General features: G+C 33.1%; 1 protein-coding gene across 1 annotated transcript; it reads left to right on the forward strand.

Annotated features, from left to right (window-relative positions):
- Positions 1-274: 274 nt before the first annotated feature.
- On the forward strand, positions 275-14,029 carry LOC133204621 (uncharacterized). The gene is made up of 6 exons (XM_061340374.1): positions 275-293; positions 1,515-1,551; positions 3,153-3,178; positions 5,387-5,452; positions 5,633-5,938; positions 13,640-14,029. Exons 1-6 carry the CDS (start codon positions 275-277, stop codon positions 13,723-13,725), a joined length of 540 nt encoding a protein of 179 aa, XP_061196358.1. The 3' UTR covers positions 13,726-14,029.
- Positions 14,030-18,568: the final 4,539 nt, after the last annotated feature.

The following is an 18,568-nucleotide window of genomic DNA, read 5'->3' on the forward strand; positions in this document are numbered from 1 at the left end:
ATATCCATTAATTCATTCTTATTAAGATGCGCAGTCATACCATTTGTGTTTCAAATTATATTAGCGATTCAAAAAGTTGTTTGTGTATGCATACGTTTGTAATTATTTTGAAAAGTGGTTCATTTGCGAAAATACGACTAATAATATTTGTGCTTCGCGTAAAGTTTGCGACACAGTAAACGTTAACTTTCAAAATGATGGATAATTACGAAAAAATACAGTTGTATATTGTACATGAGACTTCAAGGAATTGGTAATTGAAATGTTTCTTACTATGAATAAACAAAAGAAATGTTTAAGCTTTTACAGTGTAAAAAGTATTATATACTCGATATTCAAAAAAACTATATACGGCGAAGGCATATCCCTTCCCCAATAATAGTCAAATTTTGAAAACCTCATGAAATGTGCACGATTGATCATTGTGTATATTGTATTTATAAAATAGATCTGAATTAACAAAGCATTGATAGGGGAAAAATATTGGAATTTTTTTTTTTTGGGGGGGGGGGGGGAATCTCTGTGACGCCACAAACTATTGAGATTTCTCGTTACAATGTATAAAGAAGGGAGAGTCAAAATGCAAATTTTGTTCAATTTTGACTTAAGATTTTATAGAGCGCAAACATGTTTAGGAATAATTTCAAATATTTCACTGTTGTCATTCTATATATAACATTAAAGATGAAGTATAAGCAGACCTGCGCTATATATTTTCCAATCAAAGTAAACTTTCTTGAAATATTGATTTCACTTCATTTTTGGCGTCATATTTTACGTGTGACTTCACGATGGATGAAAATATTTAATGTATTGATGTCTGCATAATTATATACTCCTGGTTTGGAATATAATTAAAGATTTCCTTTTCAAAGTTTGATTAGTGAGCAGATATTGACCATTACCGAATATAGTTCTTTGAATCAGCAATGAACATTCATCATATTAATTATTGAGAGGGGCGGAGGAAGGGGGTCCTGTTTTCAGACATTGAACTTTTGATCTTGCCCTTTAGGACAACATGCGATGAATTGATATTTCTTGTTTATAGGCAAAAAAAAAAAAAAAAAAAAATCAAACTATTGACGTTAAAACCTAACAAATGGTATGGTATCGATATTGTTAATTTATTAATTATACAGAATTGTGAGAATATTTCCTACGCATTTTTTTCTAGCGACAAATGTTATGACGCAAAAAAATCAAGATTTGATCAAAGTCAACAAAGCTAAATCATCAAAAGTAAATCGAATTTTTCTGATCTCCTTGTACAAGTTGACATAATTTTGACGTTTTAAACATTCCATTGGAAGATGACACTAATTTTAGTTTGCCATTTTGAGATATAACATAACAATACAAGAGGGTTATACGTTTCCGTACGTACATGTAACTGCTGCTCGTCATTTTAAGGTCCAAGTTAGGCAAATTCGATTCATAGATTACTACAGATATACAAATAACAAAATGCACCAAAAATTATCATATTGATTGTGCTAAAACACAATAATCAGTCATATTGTCAGTCTGCCTGTTTATCTCTATTTTGAGGTACTAACTCCTACTGTTCTTTTTACAATTTCTGTGTTTGAAACTCGTAGAAACAACGATCATTAGATTTACCCATGTATATAAGCCAGGTGAGCTAAAAAGCGCTGTGTCGATCAATACATGTGGAAACCTAATCGGAACATCACTCGACGGCCTTTTCCGTCAAGTCGAGATAAGACTGGACGATGTTTCGATTGCTGGAAACCAACACATCCTTACCTTTTACGGCTCAAAATATACGTCATGAGACGAAGTGCCTCATTCTCTATCCAGAGTTGTCGTTCCCTCTACGCTCCCACATACACCTCTGTCAACGCTTTTTGTACAAGATTTTTGGAAAAATTGTGAATGATTAAAAGTTGTATTAATAATCGTTTTTAATTAAATTTCTTATCGGAAAACATTTTTTATATTAATTTATTACACCTTAAAAGGATTTTTTAATTAAGATTTTAATTTTACTCCGCAAAATAGTTCCCTGAAAACTTTGAAAATAAGTCGTTTTGGGGGATGATAGATTTAAAATAAATGATGAATTATCATCTTTATCGATAATCACAATAATTAATTACTATTTAAATTTCAAATTTTCACCGTTTAAATTTTGTACAAGAATCTGTACAGTGAGCGTTGACAGAGGTGTTGTGAGCGTAGCGGAAGACAACTCTGGATAGAGAATAAAACTGCATGACAGACAGATAGACACCAGACAAAGCGATCTCAATAAAGTATTGTTCTGCTTTGTTATTTAAGGAGGGATTCATGTTATTCCCACTTCTATTTTAAAGTATCATTTCTTTATATATTTTGATAAAAAGTAATACTACAAAAGTGAGATAAACTAAAATAGATATTGGCTAACCCGAATTTCCTCCAATCATCTTATTTTTTTTAAAGGAATATTCGTTATTTCTCTAAGCTTCTTATACTGTAAGTCGTTTTAATTCCACGTTGTTAAAATTTCACTTTTTTTTCAATTTTTTCTCAAAAAGTACTAATCGCGATGGTTTTAATTTCACGCAGCAAGAAATTAATTTAAATTTCGTATAAGCATTTAATCGTTTGTAATAACTAATGAAGCATTCACAATGCGGTTTAATTTCGCGGAAAAATGACGAATCGCGAATAAAGTGAAATTAAAACCATCGTGATTACTTGCCAATCTACAGTATATAATTTAAATTTATAGTATTTTCACAAATTGTGATGACACCCTCCCCCCCCCCCCTCCCCCCCCCCCCCCGGTTAAATAAGTTTAATACATTCAGTGTCTATAGCTAATTTGAATGTCCTAAAAAAAGAACCAAGTTTTTATACCTTTTTATACCTTCTGAAAAAGAAATTACTACTTAAAAAGGCAGCGCATTGCTCAAAGACTAATTTGAATATTTTTAATGAAACTTGGCAACCAATATTAGATGCATTATATTTATTACCTCAGAACTAATGGTATTATGTTATTATGTGTTTAAATTAAATGTCATTATCAAAAGCAATATCCCCTGCAATATATTTCTTTGTAAAAATAATGAATATATAATTTGTTTATGTAGATAGTATGCACTGTAATTTTTCATGATTTGCGAAACATTGTGTTGTAGGATGCAGATTGATGCTACTGTGTATAGTAAAATTTGTTGCATGCTTATTATTGTGTCGCCTGCAGAGCAGAGCGGCACTAAGGGATCACTTTACCCGGCGTCTGTCTGTCTGTCTGTCCGTCTACCTGTCTGCCCGTCTGTCACACCTTGTATCTCAAGAACTGTAAGAGATATGGACTTGATATTTTGCACATATATTGCTTGGCACTATGGCTTTTGTGATTTGCCATGGTTACCGACCTCGCGACCCTTGACCTTTGACCTACTTTACAAAAAAGTGAATAGTGCCAATATCCAGCATATTTTTGACACTTAAGAGGTAAGTCTAACTATTTAGCATGTGTACTGATTGTCATAAAACATCATGAAAAATACCAGCGTTATCATTCACTTGACCTTTGACCTACTTTGCAAAAAATACCCCGGACAGTTTGATTTAACTTAAGGGAGCCGCCTGGGGTTTTATTGTGTGAAAACTACTATAGAGAAACTCTTTAATTTTATACCATATGTACCTTACATTGACTTCGGTATACATGCCAAGTTTAGTGAAAATCTACCGTCTGGTTATTTTTTAGGGACCATCTCAAAATACAGATACATTTACTATAGGATTATATAGGAAAATGCCATTTTTTCGCACTTCGGAGCAAATTATACAAATGCTACTACAGACTTTTTGCTCAAATTATATTATTTGATGGGTAATACTATATTGTACATTTTGTGCAAGAAACACAAAATTCTACCGTCTGGTTTCCAGAGGGACAGCTCAAAATGTCAAAATTCATGATATTTTCCTGTTTTTATGGAGTACATGTACAACAAAACATGACAGATACCACAGATTTACATAAAAAATAATAAAAATGATTGTTAGATTCTCGATTTCCTATGTTTAAAATTTCAAGAGCATGTATTTTATACTTCTTTTATTTTATGGCATAATTAATGACCCCGCTTAAAGAAGTTCGGTTATTCATAACATCAAAAACACACTATTATGACGTCTATCTACCCAACATTTGAAAAATCGTTTAGAAAATCAGTTATTTTAAAACGTAATTAGATTTTTTAATCTGAGATTTCCTAAGTTTGTTAATTTTTATAAATTATGTAAAAATAGTTGCTTTAAAAGAGTAAATACGCTTTATTTTACTATGCTGCGCGCAGTATTGCGCAATTAAAACCCCAGTCGGCCCCCTTAAGTCTTTTGAATTTTGAGAGGCAGGGTGTTGATAATTAGCATTTATACATGTTTATGAGCTCATGATACTGTACTTTGAAACTGTATGATGTTCAGTTACCACACATTCTATGAAAATACATCGGGATCGGGATCCCACAATGGATCGTGTAGACTGACGATTGGAGTAACGACTCTGAAACACGTATTAAATGATAACTAATTATCTATAATAAATTCAATTTAATTATTCATTTTAGGATCGGGAATAATATTTTCTTTGATTGTCAGATTCTATCGCAGTCTTATACTATGCGTGGATGCTTTTTTTCTGCATGAACTATCATGCTAGTAGTAAATAAATAGGAAACTACACTTAGATTTATTTACATCTTTAATTTAACTACGAAGCAGGCGACACATGCGTTCCTTGGAACACTCTAGTTTTTTTACATTGTATATGAAAAAAAGAGCCAATAAAAAATAAATAAGAGAAAACATGTTTTTATTGATTTTTTCACTCAAAAATGTTCATAGATTGTAATGTTACAAAGGCTGAAAAGTTTGCAGTCTGTTTGGAAAATCTTATTTATATAATATACTAGTATATTTCAAAACACGTGTCCCGTATTATTAATTTCATTAACTTCAGAAAATCCTTTACGACTTTGGTTGTTTAAAATTGTGAACTACATTGTAAATTCATTATTCTGTAATAATTTTGAAAAGCAAAAGTTTTCATATTTTGAATATTTTTCAATGCTGCTCTTCCATCTAAAATAAGTCCCTGCTAGATCTTAAATCTTGAGTACCATTTTATGTCCAATTGTACATTTGTAAGAGGGAAAGACAAATATGACCTAATACATTCCTAACATACATGTGCATCAATATAAAGGACCTTTAGGCAAATATACTTCAGTGCTTTAATAAGTCAAAAACCAGGCAAGAATACCTCCTGAAGAGACACGGAAAATTAGAAGATAAAATTTAAAAAAAAAAAAAAAAAAAGGTAAAGAGTCTTAACCGATATTTCATTATTTTGTAGTTCCGAAGATGTTGCCACGACCACTTGTTTTTATTTGTGTACTTTCTTCAGTAGTGCTCTATGAATGTAAGTATTTTTAGAATTTGAAAACAAACTCTTGTACAGAAGATCAAATTGCTTTACCTGGTACTTTATTTGTCAGAATTCATGAAGTGTCATTTGACAAAAATTTGTCTAATGAAACTAGACCACACTAGGCACAAACAAAGATTTCTCCACTGAATGTACGTTATGATTCTTTTAAAGTTGTATGTGCGAGCAGCACCACAGAATCTGCCAGCGCTACTGCTGATGAGAATACCACTGAACAAACAACACAGCCAACCACTGATGAGAGTACCACTCAAACAACACAGCCAACCAATGATGAGAGTACCACTCAAACAACCGCTGCTGATACCACTGCTCAAACAACAGCCACTGCACAATCTACCACGGTCGATACTCAGAGTGCCACTCAAACATCCACCGCTGCTGAGAGTATCACTCAGGCAACCGCAACTATTCAGAGCACCACAAGCAGTGGGAACGGAACATCTGCAAATCAACCTGGTAAACAGAGAATACAAACTTTTAGATACTAGTACATTAAAATAACAGAAAATAACATGTATATTTCTTGCTATGGTTGATGGTAATGGTATATATGCTGCTAATCAACCTATCTGAAAAATTCAGTTACATGTACCTGCTATTGTCTGTCCCACGGTATCAACATCATCACTGTGTGCATTGTATCTCAAATCCCGGGCTTTTCAGGGCTCGAAATAATTGATTGCCCGCTGGTCTGGGGCCAGTGAATTTTCAATCTTGGCAAGTACATTGCAGAAGGCATGTGTCCTTTGGGTCAGCATTTTCTATGCATAATAAAATTCATTCACAGTCGGGATAGTTAACTTGACAGGGTGATGTGTCCCAATTTCTGCTGCTTCTTGTTTTGTTAAATTGTACTTCTAAGTATCACAATATAAAAAAAATATTACTATTATTATTATGGTTTTGGGCCAGTCTTTTTAAAATCTACTGGTCCAATGGGACAGTGAAAGTACGAAGCTGACAAGTAAAAATTTAAGGCGATAGCCCAAGTGACCAGTAAACAAAATTAATTATTTCTAGCCCTGCTTTTACACTAGGTTCGATCGGTGGATTTTTTTTTCTCAAACCTTCTCCTTTGATAGGAACCCTCGATCTCAAATAGTATATTGATATGGCAGCAAATTCAAAGTATACGGGGATTACAACACAGCAAAATACCCAAAATTTCGAAAGGGATAATTTTCCGTTGATCGCCTGATGTACGTAATTGAAATCAATTTATATTCTCCATTTTCAATGGGTAGACCGTAGATCTCTGGGCGTCCATCCCATTTTTCAGACCAGCGAGCTACAGATCCGCAGCTAGGACAGACGGAGAAGGTGATACCTATATCCCCCCCCCCCACTTCGTCGTTTTGCAAGGGGTATAAAAAACAGGTTAATTTTATTTTTAATGTCATAAATCATTAAGAAATCTTGTTATAAATATGGCTTGCTAACAAGTTATATTGGGACGGGACAACATTAACACACAGGTTATCGGCTCTAAATTCGCTCTTGAGTACATCTGGGAGGACAAATGAAGAATTCTGTAGACAAGTTTTTTTTTTCTTAGATTTCGTTATGTGTATTTGAAGTTTTGACTCTAAATAGGACAAAAAAAAAAATGTTTAAAAAGATAATTAAGTCAAAAATAAATATTTCATTAATAATTTAATTTTGTTCGTATTCTAGCCTCTGATTGGTTAATATCCAAAAAAGGAACACAAATTATTTCTGTATAACCTGGTTTGGTATGGGGACACACCCCCCTGACAACCAGCTGAATCATCTGTACCCATACAAACCTCTCATTTCCAGTCCTCGGGATTCATGGAAAATTCAAGATTTGATAAAAATACCTTTAACTTCAAACAATAATTCTATCTTACCACATGTAAACAAACAACAAGGCTGCTAGGCCTATGTATCGGTTTTTACCTCCCCTCGCTTCCCATCACTTCCGTTACTTCCGTTACTACGGTTGTATTATTGAGCGGCAAATTTGAACTAATAAAAAGCAACGAAATGTTACACCCATAGTTATTTAATGATTTTAAAATTAAATTATAAGGAATGACTCTAATTCTTGGCCAAATTATTCGAGTATAACCTGGTTTGGGTCAGTTTACGCTTTATAATCCGCGAAGAGTCATTCCTAAAAATATTTGAAATGTGTGTCACGTAACACATGACCGACATATAACGTAACATGACAGACGTATAATAAAACGTGACATGATTAAATTACATTTCTGATGCTTAGCAATGTAAATAATCTGTGAAAAATAAAATTAAACAATTCCTTAAACAATGCAAATTTTTTTTTTCACTCTTACATAGAAGAAAAAGATTTTTAAGCTACTTTTGATGAATAAACTGACGATCGCAACACTGACAGACTCCTCTATTTAGCCAGCCAAAATCAACCATAAACTTTCATTATTTTAATTTATCAAAAAAAAAAAAAAAAAAATAATGTTGCCATAAGAAGTGGACATTATTCAAATTTTTATTCCTCATAGATTTTAAATTTGAATTTTTAAAAAGTAAATCTCTGGTATACGCTTTGTAACATACAAAATTTTCACCATGTCTGTCATGTTACGATATTTCTTGAGCAATACCTGTTTGAAACGAGCCAATAAAATTTATCATTCAAAGAAATTAGAATACACAAGATATTATTATTTATGAAAATACTAATGAAATTTATAAAAATAAATTATTTCATATAGATCAAACCTATATCGTAACATGGACGGATGCACGTAACCCTGACAGACTCGTATTAAAAACTACAAAATTGTATTGTTTAAGTTATAAAGACGAATTCTGCCTTATGATACATTCTTAAATAAAAATACTCTTTGGTTTAATTCACTGAGCGTTTAAATCTGAATGCACCCGTTTGATTCACGTAACATGAACAGACATTCGTTTTGTCCGTCACCGTTACAACAGTATTCAGGCAATGTCTGTCAATCGATACGTTATGTAAGAAATGTCAAATTTTATGTGTTTATGTAGTGATGAAGAGCGTGCAAGTTCATAATTTTAAAAAAATCCAAAATACACCTACTAGTTGACAATATTTGATGATATGTGTTTAAAATCTAGGATAAAGACAACTTATATTTTTATGAACGAAACATACTTTGTGTAACGTAACACTTGACTGACAAACGTTCGTGGCTTCTCGGGCTCTCTGGTAGCTCTTCTTATCGAAATTTAAATATTCATAACCTTTAAGTCAAATCTCCGAGCTCCATTCTTAAAATAAAACGTAACGCCCACTTGCCATGACAGACACAGGAAGCATTCCACAGATTTGTTAATTTCTAAGCACACATGCTTTTCTGTTGAATCTGCGATCACTTAATTGATAAATACGTAAATTTTCTATCAGTAGACAAGAAAGATAAAATAGTTTGCATAAACAATGGCCCATTTTATAAGGCCATTCCAAGTTTTTTCTATGTTTAGCGTCCGCGTGCGCCTTGGTTTTTGGCACCCCGTTTCAAAAAAAAAAAACAAACAAACAAATTCAGGAGTCCTAAAATTGATTATTTTGGTCAAAATCTCGGAAATTTGTCAAGTTCTTTAAATATTTCTCTCTAGTATGTCATATTATGTATATTTTAAGCATTTAATACCTTGATTTTACAAAACAAAAGATATTTCTATGAGAAAAATAGATTCATGAAATTAATTTTTTTTTTAATGGTGTCATTTTTATTACTGTAAAGTCTGTGTTATATTTTTTGGCTTGTGTGTTTTTTGCGCATAGGTAGGTAGGTTTTTGAAAGATGGGTGGACGCTAAACAGAGAAAAAACTTGGAATGGCCTAACAATGTATCCGGTGTATTGAGACTGACAGACGTTACGTTCAAAATATGAGAAGAAATAAATTCCTATTTTTCTTTTATTTGAGACATAATATGCATTAAAATACCTTTGTATGTTAATTTTATCCTTCCTAAACAGTAGTGAATAAAGATATTCTGTGTACAAGGTATTATCGCCGTATATTTGTCTTTTATTTTGACATGGTTGAAAATGTCCCCCTACACATGCGTAATTCTAGTAGAATTATCAAATTCATTTCAAGAAAAAAAAGTAAGTTGATGAAAAAATCTGCTTATTTTATCTTTTTTATATATTTGCAATATACTTTTCAATATAAAACATTTCTTATTTCAATTTTTTAAATTATTTATTTTATATTCCTCTTGTTGAAATCATAGATCAAGATGTTCTCATGAGCGAATTTACAGCCTATTATACCCTCACTGTGTTAGCAAAAGAATCGTTTATGTTCCATCTTTAATATGTTTTCCCCCTTATGTTTAAACGATCGTTGACATAAAAATTATCTATCTTTACCATTCAATAGGCAAGAAAAAAAAAGTATCCGGTACACAATTTACAATCTGAAATATATCTATCTACATGTATAGTGTGTCCCACTTGAACGCTTGGACCACTTCATTTCATTCGATAACATAAATTTTGACTTTAAAAAAAAAATATTCAAAAAATTTTAAAGTTTCGTCACTTCCAAACCAGTTTTAGTCAGATTGGATGCATAAAAGTTGAAGCAAAGAAGTATGACACGATTTTTCAAAGTGTACGGAAATTTAAACAATCAAGTGTGCGAGGAAGCTGTCGTTATTTTCAGAGATTATCTGAGTTTGACGTATAAGAAAGCTCATAATTATCACAAATATTGTTATTGATCTGAGGGTATATGAATTGATTATGACCCAAGGTTATTCCAGCAAGTTCAAGGTCATTGACAAAAATGTGTTTATTCGCGTCTTATCTATAATTATCAGATAGAGGCTAATTGGAAGTTGATATTTGACAAAAAGATTGCTTATGGCTTAAGGTATTCAATGTATAACGACCATATTTTGTACCTAATAAATGAATGGTCCGAAATGATTAATCATGGTACTAACATTTTGAAGGTGTTATGAAATAAATATACCCCACCAAAGGAATTTACAAAATTTTAATTACTGTCCAATTAATTGCTCCTTAAATTTTATATTGACGTTTATGGACAGCGCATGTTTTATTAAGATATTGTAAAAAGTAATGTGAATTTCATACAAATCTCTTGGTGAAAATATGCATAGACTCTCTTTTTATTAAAATATGAAATAAAATGAATCATTTACCACGAATATTTTGACAAAATTAAAATTTTCTTCTTTTCGTCAAGGGCAGATAACTCTTCAAAACGTTCCAGGTGCAAAATGATCAGCTTCTTATTTTTTATCAGTCGTGTGAATTTGGCTCATTTCACTTTCATCGTTATCTAGTAATGTATTTTTAACTAGTTTGAAACGATTCAAAATTGTTCAAAATCCATTCTTTATACATTGAATACCTTAAGAGAGGGTCATGATTAAAACCAAGATTATTTTGACAAGGCTAGGTCACTGGCAGAAAAAAGGTTTTATATTCTGATCAGTCTATAACACATTGGAAGACAGTTCATACTTCATACAAACATTTTTTATGTTTTGAAGGTATGTCAAGACTCAACAAGTTCAAGATTGTTGGTATAAAATTTTTGTTGGAAGTTAAAACTTCAAACAAAGATTATTTGTGACCAAAAATAAGCCAAAACCTTCACCCAAGGTCATCATGACAAGTTCAAGGTGACAAGGTCACTAAAGAATAAAATAAAATTCATGCCTGGTCCACAATTTTCCTAATAGAGAAAATTGGATGTCCGTTTAGCACTCAAGGATTACTTAGACCAGAGGATGTGTCATTTTTTAAGCAAGGTAATTTTGGAAAGTTCAAGGTCACATTTATAAAATTGCGAATGGGCACTTTAAAAAGATTATCATTTTGAGTTAATAGTACTTCTAGTTGATCCTTTTATTGAGGACAAAAAAGCAAAATCGGGGCGGGGGAAATAGAAAAATGCACACGATTTCTATATTCCTCATCATATTGTTCCGTCGAATACTGTTGACTTTTGGTGCAACAGGTTATCAAAAAGGTCGTTTACAAACCGTTTTATTTTGTGGTCTAAAGTAGAGGTGTCTTCAAGGGCCTCTAACTAACATGTGTGAAATTCTTCTTTACTTTAGAACACATAAATGTATCAGATGTATGTTAAAATCTTGCATTAAAAGATTCAGGGGCAATATGAGACCATCTATCTTTCTGTATTCAATAATCCAGAAGTGAAAAAAGAATTAAATAGATTACATGATCAGTACGTACTGGTCCATGCAGACAAAGCAGGTAACAACATTGTCTTTGTTTATAAGGCTCATTTATATATTAAACGTATTTTAGAGGAACTTGGATTTAATTTTACAAGTGGTAATACAAGTGGTAATCCAACTTATACTCATAGTTCCCTTTCTAAGAAAGAAATTCTTCAAAATCATATGTCAGTTTTGAATATTTTTAATATTCCAAACAACCAAAATGAATTTGAATTACCATATCTATATTGGATTCCAAACTTCATAAAAATCCTTACAAAGAAAGATACATAGCGGGTTCCAGTAAATGTTTAACCAAGCTTTCTTTACTCTTCACTAAGATATTAACTGTAGTGAAGGAGAAACTTCAAAAGTACTGTGCAACAATATATTCGAGAAGTGGTGTAAATCAGATGTGGATACTTAAAAATTCCAAGGAACTTTTGGAAAATTTGAAATCACAAGATTTTAACAAAATCAACAGCTTAAAAACTTGCGACTTTTCAACTTATACACAACCATTCCCAAAGATAAATTAAAGTCCAGGCTTTTTCATATCATTGACAGCTGCTTTTTCAATAAAAATGGAACTCGTATATTTACTTACCTTGTCATTGGTCATTTGCAAAATTATTTTGTTAAAAACATTCTGATTGTACACACAAGTACTCTGAAGTTGACATTAAAAAGATGCTTGAGTTTCTGATTGACAATATCTATGTGGTTTTTGGAGACCAGGTCTTCCAACAATCTATTGAAATTCCCATGGGTACCAATTGCGCCCCGTTATTAGCAGACCTTTTTGTATTCATATGAAGCAGAATTTGTCCAAAATCTTATACGTGAAAAAAAGAATTTCAAAACACTTGCTGTGGCCTTCAACTCGACATTTAGATATATCGACGACGTATTGTCAATTAACAATGGTTATTTCCATTCTTATGTCGATACGATATATCCTGGTGAGCTTGAGATAAAAGATACCACAGAGTCTGACACATCTGTTTCATATTTGGATATTTTACTTTAAAAAGACATTAATGGTAATCTAACAACCAAGCATTATGATAAACGTGATGACTTTAACTTTTCAATCGTCAGCTTCCATTACTTATGCAGCAATATACCTTCATCACCTTCATACGGGGTTTATATCTCTCAGTTGATTCGATACGCAAGAACATGCTCTAAAACGAGGTAAATTATTGACAAACAAGTTGATGAAACAAGAATATCAGCTGTAGGGCTGGGACGATACAACTTTTTCTATATCGATAAGTATCCCGATATTTGAGCCACGATACGATATGTATCACGATATGTTTAATTGGTTATAAATCTTCTTTTTGTATTGAAATAAACAAAATATTTCTTCACAGATAAGAATAATTTATTCAAAGAAGTTGTATATCTGTTGTAAAACAGAATTATTTTACACATAAGTCAGAATTTTTTTTGCGATATTTCGATATTTTCTCATACGTATCGATATGCGTATCATCCTCACACAGAATCGATATTACCGATATCTCGATATATCGTCCCAGCCCTAATCAGCTGTCTCGTTTAAAGTCATCATTACGTAAGTTCTATGGTCGATACAATGACCTTGTCAGCAAATACAATTTATCATTGAGTCAAATGCTGACTGACGTTTTTCATACTAATAGTTAGACCATTATTTACACACTGAATTGTCGACGGATTTTTCCGTTATTTTCCGATCATGACTATGAGCACACGGCGGGTGTGACCGGTCGGCAGCGGATGCTCACTCCTCCATGGCACCTGGTCCCACCTCTGATGTTTTGGAGGTCCGTGTTTGCTCTGCTCCTATTTTGTATTGTTTAATGGACTTTTGAGCTTGAATTCTGTTCGTTATCGCCATATATTTCACGACGATGGTTTACTTATAAATGTATATTAAATATTTCTTTTTCAGATAATGGCGGATGTATATTTCACGTGAATGTCCCCCTTTTAACTACAGTTTTAGTCATCATTAGACTTTGGATTGGCAACCAGTGACGTGGTCCTCAGTTGAAAGAATGTGGGGAATATTTATGTGCAACTGACTTTATCATTGTGAATTTTCTTTGGTATCAATTATAAAACTGCTTGATGTACCCGAGTAGAAAATAATGAGTTTTTTATTTAGTCTTGAAAGTACAGTCTTATTATAGACTTTTTTCTCTTGAAAATAAATTTTGTTTGAGTGGTTAGTATTTCCTACCAAATATTTGAATGCTGTTGTTTCTTGAATTTTTAAAGTATATTTAATGAAATGAAAATTCTAAAATCACTCAATAAATGATATTTGGAAATTTTGAAAGGTAAAGAGTTTCGTCTGTTAATAATGCATCTTATAGAAGTCACATCAATGAAAAAACACACCTATTTCATTTTTCCCGAGCACTCTTCTTGTAATAGTGTTTTGGGAAAATACGTGAACTTTTGATTGAGACACCATAATGTTCAGGTAAGCAAAAAAGTTAGATATAAACATTGATCTATTGTGAAAAGTGCTAACATTTCCTAGAAATCAAAACCACTACGTATGAATTTTAAAAAAAATGATGGTATCTGCTATGCAGCCATTTTTTATGAAGATAAAGATAAACGAGTCAACGTGTTTACATAACTCTTGTTTAGAGAAGAAAGATAACTGCAAGAGTCGTAACTTTAAAGGGACCTGAACACAAATTTGAAGTTCATATTTTCTCAAATTTTCTGTATAATATCATGAATATTTGTTGCTATAGCATTTCACACGGAAATATACAATGTAGTAAAAGCGTGTCCAGAAACTTCTTTTATCTGGAAATTATCGAAACAACGAATTTCGTGACGCATTTGATTGACACATCCTTGCACTTTCACAAAGTAAACTTTATCCTTAATACTTAAGAAAAGTATAAATTTTGTTGTGAATTAATGAAAAATATTAATTAAAACTAGTATAATCCAGAAAATTCAGAGTTGATATGTGAGAAAGCAAAACCAGCTCACCGTACAGTCAGTCCGTGCTCAGTGATGTGTGCAGAGTTTAACAAATTGAACACACCCGGTGAAACGTAAACATTCAATTAGCAATAACAGAGCTCGTGCCCTGTTTACAAAAACACATGTTTGACGTAATGTAAAGAAGAATGTCGTTGTCATTGAATTCTAAGAATATTCATATAAGTTCAATTCCTTTAACAGGTTTTATTTTTTGAATTCGCATAGAAATTTAAAATATAAACAACGCAACTGTGTCCAGGCCCCTTTGAACCTCTTCTACACTGTAGCTCTTTATGTCATTGTCTGATCTATACTTACAAATTAATAAATTTTGCAAATAAACCACGAAACGCATGTACATTTTATTAGGTCACCTGAGTCACTCAGGTGACCTATTGCTATCTGTTTTCGTCCGTCGTCGTGCGTCGTGTGTTAACATTTAAATATTTTCAGCTTCTTCTCTGAAACTGCTGAACCAATTTCAGCTAATTTTAGCATATGGCATCTATGTGTGAAGGGGAACAAAATTTGTGAATATCATGGTCCCTGCCCCCCTGGGGCCTGAGGGGTGGGGCTAAAACCACCAAAATTAATGCAATCTTTAAAAATCTTCTTCTTTACTCCTGGACATCAAGCAGTCAAACTGTTGGCATGATTGTAATAAGCATTGAGCCCCCTACCAAATTGTGAAATTCATGGCCCCAGGGTCAGGGGTTCTGGTGCTAGGGTGGGGCTATATAGATTATATAGTGAAAGTGCATTATTTCTTTGGAAATCTTCTTCTCTACTCCTGGGTATTATTGAAACAAATTAAATACATAGTTATGAAAAGCAAGAGGTACTCTAACAAAATTGTGAAATTCATAGCCCCAGGGTCAGGGGTTCTGTTGCTGGGGGGGGGGGGGTGTATATAGATCATATAGTGAAAGTGCATTATTTCTTTGGAAATCTTCTCTACTCCTGGGTACTATTGAAACAAATTAAATACATAGTTATGATAAGCAAGAGTTACTCTACCAAAATTGTGAAATTCATAGCCCCAGGGTCAGGGGTTCTGTTGCTGGGGGGGGGGGGGGGGGTATATAGGACATATAGTGAAAGTGCATTATTTCATTGAAAATCTTCTTCTCTACTCCTGGGTATTATTGAAACAAATCGAATACATAGTTGTGATAAGCAAGGGTGACTCTACCAAAATTGTGAAATTGACAGCCCCAGGGTCAGGGGTTCTGTTGCTGGGGGGGGGGGGGTATATAAATCATATAGTGAAAGTGCATTATTTCTTTGGAAATCTTCTTCTCTACTCCTGGGTATTATTGAAACAAATTGAATACATAGTTATGATAAGCAAGGGTGACTCTACCAAAATTGTGAAATTCATAGCGCCAGGGTCAGGGGTTCTGTTGCTGGGGGGGGGGGGGGGGCTATATAGTTCATATAGTGAAAGTGCATTATTTCTTTGGAAATCTTCTTCTCTACTCCTGGGTATTATTGAAACAAATTGAATACATAGTTATGATAAGCAAGAGTGACTCTAACAAAATTGTGAAATTCATAGCCCCAGTGTCAGGGGTTCTGGTGCTGGGGGGGGGGGGGATATAGATCATATAGTGAAAGTGAATTATTCTTTGAAAATCTTCTTCTCTTCTCCTGGGTATTATTGAAACAAATTGAATACATAGTTATGATAAGCAAGGGTGAAATTGTGAAATTCATGGCCCCAGGGTCAGTGGTTCTTGTGCTAGGTGGGGCTATACAGATCATATAGTGAAAATGCATTATTTCTTTCAAAATCTTCTCCTCTACTCCTGGGTATTATTGAAACAAATTAAATACATAGTTATGATAAGCAAGGGTGACTCTACCAAATTGTGAAATTCATGGCCCCAGGGTCAGGGGTTCTGGTGCTAGGGCGGGGCTATATAGATCATACAGTGAAAGTGCATTATTTCTTTGAAAATCTTCTTCTCTACTCCTGGGTATTATTTATAATAAACAAATTAAATACATAGTTATGATAAGCAAGGGTAGTGAATTTCATGACCCCTGGATTAGGGGTTCTGATGTTAGGGCCGGGCTCTATTTATTATATAGTGAAAATGCATTAATGCTTTAAAAATCTTCTTCTCTGCTCCTGGGTATTTTTGAAACAAACTAGTAAGTACATTGTTATGATAAGACATGATGCCTCTTCCAAAATTGTGAAATTCATGGCCCCAGGGTCAGGGTTTCTGGTTCTAGGGTGGGGCTATATAGACCCTATAGTGAAGGTGAATTTTTTCTTTGAAAATCTTCTCTGCCCCTGGGTACTATTTAAACAAACTAAGTACATTGTTATGATACGCAAGGATGCCTCTTCCAGAATTGTGAATTGCATGGCCCCAGGGTCAAGGGTTCTGTGAAAAGGTTGGGGGGGGGGGGGGCTCTATTGATTATATGGTGAAAAAGCAAAATTTCTTTGAAAATATTCTTTTCTGCTTCTGGTTAAAAAGCAAAGAAGCTAAATATACAGTTATGATGAGCAAGAGTGCTTCTTCCAGAGTAGGGAATTGCATGACCCCGGGTCAGATGTGCTGGTGTAAGGGTGGGGCTCTTGATAATATATTGAAAATGCATTAATTCTATTAAATAATTCTGTCTGCTCCTTAGTGTTAAGCAGATAAACAAAGTGATTACTTATGATGAGCAAACTTCTGGTCCCAGGGTGAGAGGAGGTGGGGGGGGGGGGGCTCTATTGATGATATAGTGAATCTGTAGTAAAAATGCATTATTCCTTTAAAAACTTTTCACTTGGGCATATCAGAGGCAAAAAGATTGAAAGTTTTAATAAGGAATGGTATTTTTACCAGATTTTTGAACATCTGGACCATTTGGTCAAGTGTTCTGGTCCTGGCCAGGGCTCTATTAATTTGTATTCTACTGAGAGGAGTTATTCCCCTTTGCTGTTTACTTTTGCTAATTAATCACTGTAAACAATGTACTTGAAAGGTTAATAGAATAAGAGAATTATGCAAGAATTTTTATTGTATAATACAAAAAGTATTTTCATAGTTTTAATGATCAGGTAGACTTGTAAGTAATAGATAAATAAAAATGGAACAAAAATAACTTGTCTTATTAAATGTTCATCAAAGACCAAGAGAGGCTAATGTAAGAGATTTCAACAAGGAATTAAAATAATACAGAAGCACTGATAGTTTTTTAATATCCTGTATAGTGATAGTGATAAATGGGGAACAGATTAGAACCTTATTTATAAACTGTCAATGAATATTAGATTAATTATTTTGTTGGTCCTGATCACCCTTTTTTCTTGCTTTTGGGCAACAAAGCTTCACCTTTCAGTTCATTTTATACTCTATAATGGATCCTCTAAATTGTATTATACTAAGCTGACCGTTAAGGCCCTTGGGCCTCTTGTAATTTTATTGTATGATTTTTTTTTTTAAAAATTGTATTCTATAATTATCCATTTGTATTGTATAATATTTAGGTTTTATATTCCATAGTTATCTATTTAAATGCTATAATTGTTCAATTGTAATGTATTGTATATTTATACTACCTGTATTGTATAACGGTTCACTTTTTAGCTCTACTGGTCAGAGACCTGAAGAGCTTATGCGATAGTAAGTTGTCCGTCGTCCGTCCGTCTGTCTGTCTGTCTGTAAACAATTTTTCAAAATGCTACTCCTACAGTTTTGGTCTGATTTCAATATAACTTGACACACAAGTACACTACACTAAGATTCATAATTCTGTATATCGGTTTTTGATTTCGATGAACGGTGTTGCCATGGTTACTAAAAATAATTTCTGTGAAATACTCTCAAACTGCTACTTCTCCTACAGTTTTGGTTTGATTTCA

This window comes from Saccostrea echinata, unplaced genomic scaffold (genome assembly GCF_033153115.1).
Source record: "Saccostrea echinata isolate AGI-Se365-2 ecotype Australia unplaced genomic scaffold, CSIRO_AGI_Sech_v1 ptg000054l, whole genome shotgun sequence".
NCBI lineage: Eukaryota > Metazoa > Mollusca > Bivalvia > Ostreida > Ostreidae > Saccostrea > Saccostrea echinata.